The sequence below is a fragment of the Lagopus muta genome, chromosome 7, assembly GCF_023343835.1.
Source record: "Lagopus muta isolate bLagMut1 chromosome 7, bLagMut1 primary, whole genome shotgun sequence".
NCBI lineage: Eukaryota > Metazoa > Chordata > Aves > Galliformes > Phasianidae > Lagopus > Lagopus muta.
In genome coordinates this window covers 43,569,246-43,585,662 of record NC_064439.1, presented here as the reverse complement: position 1 = coordinate 43,585,662, position 16,417 = coordinate 43,569,246, and the positions used below count along the sequence as shown (strand labels likewise).

The window sequence follows — 16,417 nt, the reverse complement described above, 5'->3', positions numbered from 1 at the left end:
CGGCAGGCACTCTGCAGAACTCTTGAGGTTGTGCTACGTGAAATGCTCTGCCAAATGATGCTCAAAGAAATCAGGAGAGGTGCTGCTGGTGCAGATGAGCTCCTGGTTGGGTCCCGAGCTCTTCAGGACAGTCCTTGGTCTGGTTATTACATATTGCTGAAAGTATGGTTGGCACTAAATGCATATTCAGAAAGAACTCTGTTTTTTAGGGTTTTATTAGTTAGGAAAGCACAGGTAAAACATTTGTTGCAATCAGTAACTCCCCAAAATTTCTTCCACATGGACATAGTTCAGTATATAGCAACAAAAACAGTCAGCTACTACTAATTAAAGGGATTATTTTCTTAACAAGGAGTTAAGGTCTATGTACATTTATACCACATGCACATACAGACATGGAACTGTAAATGACAAAACTGTGTAACAGTATCCTTATCCTGAATTCTTCTTCATTGCTGTTCTGGGCAGAGGATACCTTTGCTTCTACTTTACCTCTCTCTTGATTCACTTCAATGTTCAGCCTTGACATACTGTACTGCTTTTGTTTTTAAAATATTCAATGCTTTAGAATATTTAATGCTTAGCAAGAAGCACGTCAGTAATTCAGTGCTGTCATAGGTCTTTCCCAGTGGGTAACATCAGCCTCTTGGCAGTGCTAGCCCTGCAGAAGGCGTATCTACAGAGATTTCTTTTCCCAAGGAGGGATTTCTGCTTCAGAGGAAGACAGTTCCATCCTGGTCACTGGTGTTGAGGGTGATGTTGCTGTTCACCATGCTTTCTGCATAGCTAGCTGAAGGGCGGACTTCGTAATGATTGCAGGGCCCACAGAAGCACAGGCATGGGCAGTACTTGAAGCAGACACGGTGAAGATACTTCCTGAATTTTTCCCCAGCAAAGGCATAGATAAGAGGATTAAGGCAGCAGTGGCTGAATGCGATGGTTTCGGTCAGGTGCATTGCATAGTCCAGTGATTTAATTTGATTGCAACTTATAAACAACTCGTAGTGCCTTAAAGTCTCAAGAAAAATCAGTACATTGTATGGCGTCCAAAACAGAAAAAACACAATCACCACAACCAAGGTCAGTTTTATGGCTCGTGCTTTTTTCTGGTTTTTGCAGTACAGCAGGGTTTTGATGATCCTGCAGTAGCAATAGCATATGATGCAGACTGGGATGAAAAAACCAACGGTGTTCAGTTCCACATTGCAGAAAACTGGCCAGATGTTCATCAGCACCTGGGGTAACACCGGGATGCAGTCATTTTCTAATATCTGGGAGAACACAAAGTGTGGCACCGAAACAAGAAGTGCTGTTGCCCATACCCCACAGGTAATCAGAAAGCTGTGCTTCATCGTTCTGGATTTCAGGGAATACGTTGCCCGGACAATGGCCAAGTATCTGTCGATGCTGATCACAGTGATAAAAAACATGCCCCCAAAGAACCCGATGTAATACAGCGAGGACACGACTTTGCAGGGGATGGTGCCGAGGGTCCATCCCCTCACCGTGTTGGAAGCCCAGAAAGGGAGAGAGATCACAAAAAGAAGGTCTGAGACAGCCAAGTTCAGGAGATAAATGTCAGTAATGCTCTTTTTATTGCCTTCTTTCACGATGGCCAAAACCACCATTACATTCCCTGCAAGGCCAACAGCGAACACGGCGATATAAAACAACGGCAGAAATATTTTTCCAAATGCTTGGATGTCAGTTTCATCACAGGTGAGAGCAGTTTCATCGTAACTGTATTCGGTTGTCACTTCAGGCAGTGCTTCTGTCATGCTGAATTGTCCAGCTAGAGACAACACGAAAAGGGAAAGGAGAATAACATTAGAGAGAGATCCTGGATGTGGTGTGAGAGGCCTCACCAACGCTCACTTTGGAGTTATGTCACTATTTGGGTTAGTGAGAGTTTTAATGCTGTAAGGTGTGTATGGGAACTGCTGAATCACAGCCTGAGCCTCTGATTGCTCACCTGAGGCGAGCACTGAGTCAGCCATGAGCACAGGTGAAGGCAATTCAGCTGTGCTGCTGGAAGGAGTGGAGCCTGGCTGCACCTCTCCTAGACCCATTTAAGAGCTGACTGCCAGCGGGGAAGGGTCTCTTTTAGAGGTTGCTCTTCTTGGAGTCTTCTCAGTGAGCCTAGGACAAGGGTAAGCTTTCCATCAATCCATTCTTCTTTAATGTGAGAAGCTGTTTAGCCTAATTTTTTTGTATATTTCTTAATTGTAAGATCTACATATTCATTGATTATACATGGTGGCGGTAAGATATTAAGGTGAATATGCTCTTCTCTTACATGTACTTCATTAAAAATTAGTTCTCTAGTACAAAAAAAGGGTGAAAATGTTGAAGGGTGCATGAGCAGCTGAGTAGCAGCAAAACAAGCAGTGCAGATGGTGCATTGCTGCGTGACAAATGTAGGCACTCTCCCACTTTGCTGGGCGGCATTTGGCAGTAGGCAACATTCTAAATGAAACTATGATCAGCAGGAACCAAGCCTAACCCTAAATGCTAACAGCAGGGTGGAAGCGTGGTAAGACACTCAACTTGGCCATGTCTGGGCAGATGCATGCTGATGTGGCAGGAGCAAAGATTGGGAGCGAAGCAAGTGGAATCCCAGCCTATGTGTCCATGTTCCCCTGCCAGCAATAACTTCTCCAGCCTTTTTGCAGAAAGCTTTGCATGGCTAAGCATGAAGTAAAAATGCCCCAAGGTGCGAGACAGTCCTTGCCTAAGAAGTTTCATACGATGCAGTGGTGACTACAACAAACTCCCCTACGGATGGTTGATCTGACTATACTGGTATTTTTCTCCAAATGCCTCAGTGCTAGAGTGCCATTTGTGGTGTGGCCCATCAAGTTCTGCCCTCTCATTCTGTAGTCATTACTCAAAGGTGCCAGCTGGCAACAGGCAGTCTCTGTTTTAAAACACTTTATTCTTCGCTGTCCCTCAGGCACCTAAATGAGAAGTACCCACAGTCATTAGCAAACAAGCTCTGTGGTTTGGCACAGGAAAAACAGGGCAGGCAGAAGGGCTGTCTCAGCATGGGTGCTGTGGGGCACTGGCAGAGGGCTGGGTTGTGTGCAGCCTGCAGGAGCACCCACGGCTGCACGGCATCTGGAACTGAGCCTTCTGCCTGCTGCCCGGATTGGTTCTCTGATGGCAACGTGCAGAATTCATGGCAAACAATGAGAAATCAAGGTTTTAATTTTCTGCTGGTGATATAACTAATTGGAATTGCCTGTGGAGATGGCGGAGGCGTTGCCTATCTCTTCCTGCATCTGCCCAGTTACTGCTTTATTTACTCTGCTAAGGGGTACAGGAACAAGCAGCAGATGCAGTATATAATCATAGAATCGTAGGACTTTTCCAGCCTTGGTGATTCTATAAATTTATCCAGTCCAACCACCCACCTGTCACCAGTAGTTCTCATTAAACCATGGCCCTCAACATAATGTCTAAATGTTCCTTGAACACCTCCGAGGTCGGTGACTCCACCACCTCCCTGGGTGGTGCTTTTCCATGCTGACCTTTTCTTTCATCTCTTCAGAGACTAAATGTCTGCAGCGGGTCTCTTTAAAATGGAAAAAACGTGTCAGTGGTGCACCAAGGACTCTTGTGCTGCATATGAGTCACTAAGAGCCCACCTGGCTCCTTGCAACCTCTCTGCACTGTCCCACGGCATCCTTCTTGCTTACAGCTGTCTCTTCACTGATCTAAATGGAAGAGGCTGTGCACAGTGTTTGATCAACCTTGGCAAGGGATAAATCAAAGACTCAAGGTCCCAGCCTGTCCTGACACATTGATAGCTCTCTTATCCCCTTAGCATCTCCGCTATCCATGCACCCAAGGAGAACTGTTTGGTGGTGCTGGAGTGTGAACTTCAAGTGGAAAGAAGGAGCTCACACTGTGTTGCTGTCTCCTCTCTGAGGGCCTCTACTTGTGCTCATGGTTCCCATGCTTGCTGCCTCAGTTCATGCCTAGAAAGGCAGCTTGTTCCTTTGGAAGTTTTCTATATGAGCCAGTGCATGTCAGTATATCATGCTGGGCGCAGGGAAGGTCTCATACTTGTCAAGAAATGCAGTTTCTGCCGTGGGATGAACCTAAGCCCTGGTGGTCTTCTCTCACTGCTAGTCATCCTGCATAGGTAATGTGGTCAGCTCTTTTTGAATGTTTAGCTTGTCTGACACCACTTTGCTCAGTTTAAGCTGATATTACCCAACAGATGGGCTGCAACCAACCAAAAGCCTCACAGGAAACAACTCATATGTCAGATGTGCATAATGCAATAAAATTTCATTGCGTTCTGGATTGAGAACCAGAATATGGCCGCTCGCATCCTTCCCAGCCAGGTGTCCACTGCCAGACTTGCAGAACCCACCCCACGCACTGATAGTCTTCTCACTGTCTGACTCAACACAAATTACTCTCTTGTGCTTACAATAAATGTTAAAATAAGGGGAAAAGTTAACTGAAGACTGCAGAGCATGCTGAGTAAGAACGATGTGGCTGCGATATATCTCTGCCAAGCATTTTCCCTTGCTGAATACAGGAAATAGTAGATTCACTTCTGCTTCTCATGGAGCTGTTCAACTGCTTTTCTCTCTCCAGATTTACGCGCAGCTTTGGGCTCTACTCCCCACAAACACTTCTGCTTTTAAATATGTTTCTAGCTGTCTAAAAGACAATACTTGGCAGGATGTAAACCCTGTTTCTCAACCCAGATATTCCCAGCCAATGTCTGTCATGTGCACTGTATATAATATATAGGGAAGTGAAATTATGAGAGATTCATCAAACTCCCCTAAGCAACAGATGTTGTGTTTCAACCTTCAAACAGCCTTGACATTAGACTGGGTGACACAAGAGCCAAATCCTGCCTGCACATCTGATCCATCTCATTATCAGCCGGATGCCATGCTACAAGCTCTACTGTCAAGATGCCAGATCTGCTAGTTCTTTGGCTTTCCGCTGTGCCTCTGCTGTGACTGAAAGAAGTGAAGAAATAACCCAAAGCAGACCTCTGCCAAAGAGTCACACTACAAATTTGCAAAATAAGCTGATGAAGTATTCAAGATTTTCACACCTTAGTCAGCATTTCAGGGCGAGGTTGACTTGCTTTTCCCATGTGGACAGGGCATGCTCTTGGCCCCACGCACCCGAGCTGCACTGCAGTGATTCAGCCTGGTGCTGGCCTAGAGAAGCTGATAGGTTTTGTGGGCACCCCTGTGAAACCCAATCAGCACATTTGCCTTTCTCACGCCTTGATCTGAGCTGCCACCACCCTACCCAAATACAAACATCACTGCTTTTGTGCTGTTGTAGCTACACCCATCAGCTTCACACCTGCTGGTGAGTCTTGGCAAGACTGTGGGCATGTCCTCCAAATGAAGTAACCTAACTGCTGGTGGCCCTTCTAGTACACACCACAAAGATTTAATGGAATTAATTGGGACTGGATGGAATTGAGCAGGAGGGAAGCTGGTTGTAAGCCTTCCTAGCACTCTAGGTGACACTCCGGCACCACTCTGCATGTAGTCACCAGGATGCTGCAGATGCTGCTAATGGTAGTTTGGATGGTGCCTAAAACAAAACTGAGATGTGAGAGTAACGCACTGAGCGGGGATAGTGCCCAGTTTCTAGTCTTACACCCAACTGGTTGGTGCAATTGTTGTGATTCAGCTTTCAAAGCTGGGCGGCTCCATCCTTAGGGGATGCTGACTAGAGTTACTTGGTAACGTGTTAGCTAGTGAAATGACAGCTAGCCAGGGTCTGAAGCAGACGCAGCCCAGCAAGTGCAGTTACTTTAAACTGAGTCTTTTGTTCAGTCCCGAAAGGGGACTCTTTCTACAAGTTCTGGAAGGAGAAGAGAATGCCAATACTGAAAAGCAGGAGGCAAGATAGGACAGTTCATACAAGCTGATGGCAAAATAAAATTTAAACAGTGAAAAGGGAGAGTGCAGCTAATGCCACTTCATGTGGTTTTATAGCAAAAAAACCCAACAACGGTTACTTTGATTTGGTCTTCTGATGAGATAACAAAGTTGAGAATAGATGGTGTGCAGGAGATTTGCAGCTTTAGATTGCGCTGCCTGCTGTTGTGACTGACACTCTCCAGCCCAAGGCAACACAAGTCACACAGCAGTATGATTGGATTCGGACTGATGAGCTGTCCAATGAAAAAAAAAAAAAAAGAAAGTTTCAGTGAAAGAATCCTTACCAAACTGGATATATTGGATATATTGTTTGTAAAAGCTTTGTGAATGAATTCAAATCCAAAAACTCTTCAGTGCTACCATCAGCGGAGTGAAAGCAGATTGGGAATTAGAGCCAGTAGGGTGATCAGACAACTTCATGTTGGGCAGCAGTTCAGCCAGCTCTGAGTAATCTGAGGTTTCTGGGATGATTCACCCTCATGTTTATTGGAGCCAACGTTACGTGCTGGAGAGATGAACACCACAAACCGTGCCTGGAGCACAGGGTCTATCCACCAGGTAGACGTTGAAACTGAGCATCTGGCTGGATGTCTCAGTACAAAAAGCTGATGCAATCTTTGGGTGTTACAGCTGTACTATGTGAGAAGGAGCACAGGAGGGAAAACTTTATTGCTGTAGGGCTCACTACTGGGGCTGTAGGCATGCTTCAAGTGTGCAAACTCATAAGGAGTGGAGAAAATAGAGGAGAGAAAGCAAACCACTGGGACACTGTCAGGTGCACCCTTGCTCTCTGCTCCCACACTCCTTCTCAATGACTTTAAGGTGACTTTCTTTGGATTTATTCTTTATTCTGTGATTTATTATCAGATCATTTGGACCATTTCTGTGGCCAGGCAGAGTTCTGTAAACTTACTTATTGCTTATCAGTTTGAGTGCTTTAATTTATGGAGGCTCCCCCCAAGGCTCTGAGGTTAAGGTTTTCAAAAGCAAGTAGTGCTCAGGGCCACTTCGTTCTTAGGTTTTTCAACTCAGTGTGAAGATCAAGGCGAAGAGGAAGAACACTGAGTGCTTTCCAAAAATCAGGGCACTTAAGTTACAAAATAAAAGGCTTAGAAATGGAAGATGATCAAACTATTTCAGATTAAGATAAAACTCGAAATTGCAGAGGCTTGTAGCCCCTTACAAAGACATTTAGGTCAAAAAGATTTAAAAAGAAGCCCCTTCCCTGAACCAGTTCTATAGTTTTTATGTCACCATCACAAGTTAAGTTAGAATCAGTAGATTCTATAACTTAAATTCAAACCAATAGCTGGAGATGAGCAGCATGTAAATACAGAAACTTAAGCCAAAGTTCTGGGTAAAAGGAATGTACTTGAAAAATCTGGGCTTGGGTTATGGAGGACAGGAGGGATAGCATTGAGTCCAGGATCTTTGTCACTGTAACCTAAGGCTTTATAAAGCAACTGGAAAATGCTAAATCTGGAGATAACTGCAAGGCAGCAAGAAACTAAGGCACAACTTTCAGCTTAACCATTACATCAGAATTAGCTATACTCTGATTTTATAAAGCAAACAAAACAGAAACATGGAACTATTCCTGTTTACCAATGGGGAAGGCTTCACCACCTGTGCTGCAGAGCAAACACAAGGGTCTTATTTCGACCAAGAGCTGGAGATGCTCATACCCTGGTCCAGCTGCTGCTCATGCTAACTTCCGGGCAAGGGGACTGAGCCTCAGTGCCAGGACTTTGTGCCTCCAGCCACATCCCGCTGCTTGCACCAGGCTCTGTGTGGTTTCTGGGGCTGTGGCAGCTCGCCCCTGCGGTTATTGAATGTATTTATAATGAAAGCTGTGAGATGAGGCTTTTAACACTTCAAGCTCCCTCTCTCAAAGTCCCCCAGAGGCTGTGGCCGTGCAGGAAATATGGTGCCCATGTGCCAAGGGTCCCACGTGCTCCCAACATCTTGCTCTTCATATTTTCTCCAGGCCATTCTGAGGGTCTTCTGTCACGCTGTATCCTCAGGGAGCTCTTTAAACGCTCAGATGTTTTGCTGGAGCATATCAGTTGTTGTTGCTGTTACCCTTTAGGCAACAGTAGAAATGAACACGGCCTTGATGGAGTGGGATATGGGCTCAACTTTCATGACGTGACCTGTAAGGGCTCTTGAGCAACTGAGGTTGCAGATAACCACATCAAAGCATTTTACTGAGATGCTGTCACTATTGGAATAATTCTTCTAATGGGAGCTAAGCACTAGGGTACTTCCAAGAACATCACAAGGCACCAGTCTGAGCCCTTGGCAGTCCAACTACTTTAGAAACGTGGCTCTAAGAAGCTCAGAGCACTAGATATCTTTTTCAGAAATGACTTAGGAGATTATGACCTGACAGTATGACCCCAGCTCCTGTGTCTCCCATGGATCTTACAACTGAGGTTCAAAAACCATTGAAAAATGTTCTCAATTTTCCCCCCGTGCCTCTAAGGTCATGGCTTTGTGGTCCTGATGCTGATGAACTGACCCACTGCCAGGGTCCTCTGCAGAAGCTCTGCACGCTGAGCAGACTTCAAGGCTGTGTACAGTTCCAGGGACCTGCCACAGGACAGTAACATATGTGAACTGTGGGCTGGAAGAACCATGGCTTTGTCCTCTAATTTTTACATGTATTCTGCCCTTGTTTTCTCTGAACTGCTCTTCCTCAGTATTTCCTTTTCCCAGGCCTTCTCTACTTGTGTGGCATTCAGATTTTCTTTGTATTTTCTATGGGAGGGACTGTGGAAAGAGACAGTTGTTTGCAGCAGTGTGCACTGTTTGTGCCTTGTTTACAGTTACTGGTGGCACCATCCTCCCCTCGCCTTTATTGTTGTGCCTATGTATTTCCTGTCCCCTTTTTGTTATTAATAAGATCTTTTAATCATATCGCCTTTGAGAAACTCGAGAAATGTGAGATCTGTTAAACTATCCTCTTCACTGTGCTTTCAGAGGGTAGCACACATTACTCTATGACGATGTCCTGATGAATATTTTCCTGTCAAGACCACGCTATCCCCTAGCAGGATTCCCAGCTCGCTGCACGTTCTTGCATCCCCTTTTCCCAAATTTAGGTTTATTTATCCCCCTTTTGGACTTTTTCTGCACTGCCCAAACTTTCAGAACTCATTGCAGTCGCTTTCCTTCTTTCATCCTGTTGCCCAGTTCACTGTCCTGCACCCAAGCTTTGCCCCAGCAGAATAGATGTTGGGAGCAGCTGTTTCTGCTTCTGTATTTATATCACACGAGTACTTAATGGGCTGCTGCAACAACTCTACTACATGAATGTCTCACCAAAACTGATTGTGTAACACCCTTCCCATGGAAGGCTGAGTCACAGAGAAATTAAATAATGTGGTCATACAGAAAGTTGATTTCTCAAATTTTTGGATTTCTGTCATTACCTTGCCAGTCTGCCCACTTCCTATCATCTCTAGCAAAATCCTGTATTGGGCTGTTTTTCACTGTCGTTGATGTTTCTGCTGTTGGTTCAGGAGCCAAAGCCAAAAGCAAGCAGTGCTGGCAATTGTAGCGTTTGAGAATCCCTGCAGGCTTCCAATAAAGTGCACCTAATGAAGTAGAAGGGCTGTATCCTCCTGGTCCGTCCTTGTGTGCTGATGCTGCACACTGTTCATCTCTCAATGTTTTGCTTTAACCTTGAGGGATCCTAGCAGGGTGAACGTTTCTTTTACCACAAGATGCCACAAAAAATCAGCCACCAAGTAAAATGCATCTGCTCTGATTTGCTTTGACTGGTAAAAGTGTTCTCCTTTCTGCCTTCCTGGCTTGTAAGCATCGCCCCATCATAATCCACAGTAAATCTCACTTAGATTCCCAGAGTTAAGCAGTGAGGAGATTCCCTAAATTCATGAGGTGCCACTTGTCATCCTGACCTGTCAAATTATAGGTGAAATATAATTGTCTCTTACCTTAATTCGTCGTTGACTTGAAAACCAGTGTTTTCTTCAGGCTGAACCTGATTGTTTTCAGATGTATATTTCCTCTTCTCTAGCATTTATGCCTGCCCTATGAAACCTGAACTTTGGCAGAGCAGCTTCCTGGGCTGAGCTTCAGAGCTGAGCTGGGTACTGATGTGTTCAGCTGTGGTCCCGCTGTCATGTTGTGAAATAGTGAGGCAGGACACGGCTAGTCTGTGGGGCTGAAGTGCATGCAGAAGCACAGCAGAGGAGACAAGAAATCCTTTGGGATCTTCATGCCTTTCCCCTAGTGCACAATGCTAAGGGTGACTCTTCTGAATGCTGACCCTCTCTGTGAGGACAGTTGGGACCAAGGAGATGGCATGGACTGAACCTCTCAACTGGGGATGGTCTCAGATGCCAGGGGCTGGGGGAGTGTGGGCAGCAACTTTTCTCCAGCAATGTTCACAGCTTGCTGTGACACCTCCATATCACCACTAGAGTGACGTCACCAGCGTTAGGACCCAGAGGAGCAGGGGAAGGAAAAAGGCTAGAAAGTACATGCAAAATAATTTCAGCTGCATTGGTATTCTTTCTTCTTCTGCAGCCAGTAGATCTGGAGTAATGTTTAGAGCCTTGAGACTACCATTATATTCACAATACGTTGTGCTGCTTCTTCGCCCACAAACTGGATTTTGAGCACATCTCCCTGCAGTCCTCTGGGCTGGAGAATTCTGAGAGTTTAAGCATGTTCATTTTTCCAGGAGCCTTTCTGGGTCTGGACTTGAGCATGGGATGCTCAGGGTTGTATCAGAGGTGTCATGGTTTAGCATGTTTGGGGTGCCAGCAGCTCCATTCTTTTTCTTCTTTACAAACAGAGGTAAGGAATTCTGCACTTTTTTTGCAGGAAAGTATCCAAAGCTGGTTTCTCCCCACACACTGAAAGTAGAAGCTCTGACTGCCAAAATCACAAACTTTCAGCTTTCAGGAAGATGATTTCCAGTACACAGCGTTAAGGAAACCTCACTGCGAGAAATGCCTGATTGAGAAAGATGAATTAATCTTCCTTGATGCCAACAATGCTTTGAAGTTATTCCTGCAGCACTACAAATGTGTCAAAAGAGATACCCACAAAGTTGTAATGCAGGGCTTCAAATGAAGAGAAACTAAGTCATACAGATTTACTTCCTCAACAGATCCCCCCAGGGAGCAGAAAAGACTTTTTGTTGTACTCTGATGTCAGTGATAAGCCTAGATAAGAGTGTTACTCATTATCATAGCATGCATTTTCAGTGTAACTTGAATACACGTGGAGTGAATGCTGCCCAAAAGACAACTGTGCATTAAGAAATATCTTTCTGTTATCTGCCTCATTTCACACACTGGTGCTTGGGACACGGCTCAGGGATAAGAAAAACTGAGAAAGCTGTTGGAAAAGCTCTCATCCTTTCCACACACAAGGGGGAAAAGCACCTTTTGCTTCTCCAAGCTAAGAAGAAAGGCAAAGCAAAACCCAGCAGAGGGAGCCTCGTCGTCTTCTGTCACTTGACACGGTAGCTTTCCAGCCTGCCGGTAGGAGATGCAGTTGTTCTTTGTTGCAGATCTGGAGAGGCAAAAATTGAGAGAGATGGAGAAAAGCTACATCTAGGTGTGGAAATGTCTTAGCTCAAGGGCTAGAGAAGGGAAGAGCCACAAAAAGCTGGCACACTTGCACACAAAGCTGGCACACTCTGTGCAAGCAAAAAGAACCTCTCTCCTGAAACCTGCTCTGATGGCCGTGCCCTGATCTGTTGGTCTGCAAAGACCTGCACAGCCCTTGACTTGAGTGGATGCTGGTGTTAAGAGATCAGCACTAAATGGGTATCTCACCTCAGATGGTGATTCATTTCATTTTTCTGAACCAGCCTCCACAGCAAGCAGTTGGTGAGCCCAGCATCAGCATTCAGGTTGAAGGATGAGTCAGACTGTGGCCATTCCTCCATGGCACCAGGCTTCAGAGGGGGCTGGTGGGTCTCTGAAATCGAGAGGAGCCAGGGCGTGCTGTGCTGGTATCAGTGCTGGATTACTGGGGTACTGCATGGAAGTAGAGAGGTGAGTGGAGACCCACAGCTCTGCTCTGTTTCTTGGTCTGTTTCAGACCTTGCTTGGCACATCTGAGTTACCACAGTTTACAGGGTGCAGGTTGTGCCTTACATTTTTCACAAAATATCCAGATGGTAGAAAAATGCCTTCTGGTCTTCAGTTTTCAACTACCTCTACATTTTTCTTTTGCTGTCTACAGGGAGAAACCTTTCCGGGCTTATTAACCTACTTGTACACAGTTTTCTCTACTCACATGTAACAGGATGCTCCCTAGTTTTCATTTTTGGGTGTTTTGTTTCCTTCATATTTTCATTGAGTTCACCCTCGGTCTTTTTAATATTTTCCATGTGTCACCATTGCTGAACCTGCTGTCAGTTCCTAATTTACAGCTCAGCGTTATTTTACAAATTCACCAGGGTAATTAAAAAAATATAGCTTTTTTTTTTTTAAATTGGGAATGATTTGCATCTTCAGCTTCAGTCTCGGGTGGAGAAGTGAAGTTACTGAAGCATAGTTATAGCTTTGGGTTCTTTGTTGTTGTTGTTTGTAACAACCCAAGTTATTCTTCCAGGAAAAAATATCCAAATCATCTTACTCCAACAGCAAGATCCCGTGTCTATGTGCAGTTAGAGACTTGTCATGTTTTCAGTCAAATAAACCAACTGTTTATTTCCCAGCACTTCAACCTTAAGCATCTCTTTATCGATGACAACAGTTTCCAGTGTGATCCCACCGAACTCATCTTCAATTGGTCACTTTCAACCAGTTGCAGAGTTTCTGTGGAAAGCTGAGGGCTGAGGAGGCGCTGGCCTTGCTCTCCTTGGAAGAAATGTGAGGGAAATGCTTGGCTTCCTCTTCATCAGAAGATGTTAGTGAATCCTTTTCTTTATCCATGCTGCAGCAGCATCCCTAATTGCTCCTTGATCTTGTCGCAGAGGATGAGGACAAGGACACAAACTAGAGAGAGCTTGCATCTCTCTGCATAGCATCTCCCGTTTATGCCATCAGCAAAATGCATTTAGTGTCTTTTTCTAGTTGGACCTACAAGCAGCCTCTGGGACACTGCTGACATTGCAAAGCAAAGATTTAATCTGATATTTCACTATTAAACAAATTAACGAATGAATGGATGACTAAAAGGATAAGACAACAGAATTGGTTTATTGTTCAAATATTTCATTTCCAGTACCAATAAATAAATAAACAGATAACTAGATAAATAAATAACATGACCTGAGAGCAGAGGCTTATTACTCAAACATCTTTCCAGAACTATCTATGTCCTCTCAACTTATGAATCTGTAACCTGTGCAGCTTGATGATCCTTGTGGGTCCCTTCCAGTTCAGGATATTCTATGACTCATTTAATATTCAGCAGTTCATTTCACGTGTTCTGCCCACACCTTGGCACTCCACTCTTGTTTGCTAGAAAGATTGCATTTACTTCCAAGCGTGGGTCAGCAAAGGGGTAGGACTTTGGGGCATCGTTCCCTTGCTGCTCTACATCAGTAAACAGCCTGTTTTTGTTTCATTTCCTTTTTCCTGTACAGAAAGGAGAAAATAGGGGACCACTGTTACATGCTGGTCTAGCACAAAAGTCCCTCCTGAACCTGTGCTGCAGGATCCTTGAAGACAGGAAGAGATACCCAGGCAGCCAGTGGGGGCAGATGGGATGTGAAGACCTTGGGGCTGAAGTGCCCTTCCTCTCAAAATGCATGTGCTTTACCTTCCCCAAAACCAAGTGTGTAGATGATTTTAGAGGCTCTGAGTGTTCTTGGAGTATGTGAGGTGAAGAAGAGCTGTGTGAATAAATCTTTTTGTGATGTCCATGTGCAAGCACATGGCACATATATTAATGTCAGTGGAAAGTCTGCCTGCATAGCAGTGCATGGAGTGGAAAAATAGCTCAGTGAGAGATATCACAGCAGGCCTTGCTGTTGGCTTGGTAGCACTGGTCTTTTGGAGGTGTCTTGTCCTACATGGTGTCTGACAGAGGTGCTCACACCAGAGCTGGCCTGGCATTCTCTGACTGCACTAATTAGCCCTGACTGCATCAATTAGCCAAAAAGCACAGTGGACCCATGCAAGCACCAGCCAGCTCTGAAATAAGAGAGGTGTTGGGTGGAGACAACAGCTCAGCACGAGTCAGCACTCTGTGGAAACCCAACTCACATTTCCACTGTGCTGAGTGAAGATTTCTGTGATGTGCCTCTGCACATTTTGGCATTTTAGCTCAGCAAAGAGAAACACAATTTTATGCAAAAATGTTCAGTCAAGCAGAAGCACACCGTGCAAGTTGTGCATCGGAACTGCTGCGGTTCAGCAGCTGCTTTGCTTTGGTCAGCATTACTTGCCCAGACTGCAGGGCATACACCCAGGAAGAGCCCTGTTACAAATGTGAACCATCCTATCTCTGGGCATAGCTGGATGTTACTACGGCAGAGAAGAGATGGAGAAGCACTTCTAGATGGGAGGAGTCATTCTGGAAGGATCATTTCTAGTAATTCCCTATAGTGGAGCCATCCCACAGAGTGCATGTCTCAAGGAGAGGCATGAACAAAGTGATACCTCAGACTGAATTTACTTTTAGGGTGGATACTTCCTAAGGAAAACAAATAAACTAACAAACCTTGCAAAACATGGGGCTGCACACCTTCACCAGAATCCCAGCAGTCCTTGTATTTCTTCCTCCCTGATGGTGGTGTGAGGCACATGGTGAGCAGCTCACAGATGTGTGGGGCAAATCACAGAACTCTTCCATTGACGTTCTACAGATCTCTTCGCTGACTGAAGCTACATTTCAAGATGAAGCTGAGGTTGCTGTTTCTGTATGAATCTCAGGTAAAAGAACCAAGCTCATAGATTTGTGGTTGGCACAGGTCTTCAGTGAGTCACTCCTTGGCTACTGCCCTGCTAGCTGAGCACAGCAGCACATTCAGAAGCTTTGGTCTGCACCTGGGTTAGTTTTGAAGAAAGCCAGGGCTATGACTGACATCTGTGTGCTGAACATTGTCTTTTCCCTCCCCTTCTTGGCTCAATACTCCATTTTGGTGGAATATTCCTTCTGCTTGGCTGCCTGCCCCAAAGAAGCAGACATCTCCTGGAGTAAGAGTGATGTGGCTGGGCTACTGGTGGGAAAGTGGTGCAGAGCCCACCCTCAGCCTCACAGCCACATTATGGATAAGAGCTAATTTGGTCAGCATGCTGTCTGCAACTTCCCTGCTGCTCCCCTAAGAGGGTGATTGAAAAACCCTACAGGCATATCGAAGATACACAGGAGGACACAGGTTACCAGTAAGGTCAGCCTCCTGCACAGGAACTTGTAAAAGGAGTTACATTGTGCATAGACATATTTCCTCCAGGAACATAGCTTTTACTCACTCCTTTTTACTCTGTGTTTTACACATACCAATAGTGAATCAAGAGGAAACAAGACTGAATGTGACTGTTACTTTTATCTTGATTTTAGGATGATACACATGAGAATATCTGACTATGTGATGTGCCCAAGTTGTTCTGACTTCCCTTCAACCTGTCTCACTGCAGCAAAAAGACCAAGATCAGGATGTAAAGCTGAGTAGCAGAAGTGAGTGGGGACCAGTGCTGAAACTGTGGCAGGCTCCTTTTGAGCAAACAAGTGACCATGCACTGTGTCTGTGCAGAGCAGACAAGCTCAGCCAACCTGAGCAGCTGCTGGGACAGCCCTGCAAGTTGGAGTCACTATGATGCCGTTCAGGCTCAAGGAAGATGCAGAGGGTTCCTTCTGCTGTCCTGCGCTCCTAGTGCCCTTGCACGCAGCTCAGAGCAGGCATCTCCCAGGCCTGTCCCTTCAGAAAGGAGCACAGAGAACTGCATGTTCTGCTGCCCACACAACATCAGGATGTGGGTCTCACCTCCGCCCCTGCGGCAGCAGCAGCTCGCAGCGCCAGGCTGCAGCGGGGAGCTGAGGTTGGTCCGACTCCCAGTGCTGCTGCTGCAAGGAGGGAGGCAGCTGCCTTGGCAGGAAATCCTTAGCGCTGCAGAGAGCTGTGTGCAAGGAGCAAAGCATCCCCCTTTCAAAACACAGAGAGCTTTGGTGAAGGCCCATGGTACTTGACATCTACCTGCTCCTTCATGCAGCGTAACATCGTCCTGACTTGGTTGCTGGTGACCTGCAGCATGACGTCTCAATCAGCACCAGAAATTAAAATTTTAATGACAGCAAAATGAGCCCATTTTTGCTACACTGTGGAGTTCCAGCTGGGAGGATGCAAAGGAAGAGCACAGCAAACATACCAGCTCACCTGAGCAGCTGAAGATAGGCTGCAGGAGCACCGTGGAGGCACTGTGGGTCTTTGAGTGGTTTCTTTGCCCGAGACTCACTTGAGACTAATACTATGCATAGATCTAAAAGTTCACAGTCGCCTCAGAGCATATCACACAAATACAGCACATCCAGAACAAAGAAAACCC

The 16,417-nt window shown here is 45.6% G+C and overlaps 1 protein-coding gene across 1 annotated transcript; it reads right to left on the bottom strand.

Annotated features, from left to right (window-relative positions):
• Positions 1-216: 216 nt before the first annotated feature.
• CX3CR1 (C-X3-C motif chemokine receptor 1) lies at positions 217-10,144 on the bottom strand. Its single transcript, XM_048952127.1, has 2 exons — positions 9,896-10,144; positions 217-1,792 (listed from the first exon to the last, which is right to left on the bottom strand). Exon 2 carries the CDS (start codon positions 1,776-1,778, stop codon positions 714-716), a length of 1,065 nt encoding a protein of 354 aa, XP_048808084.1. The 5' UTR covers positions 1,779-1,792; positions 9,896-10,144; the 3' UTR covers positions 217-713.
• Between the last annotated feature and the right edge of the window lie 6,273 nt (positions 10,145-16,417).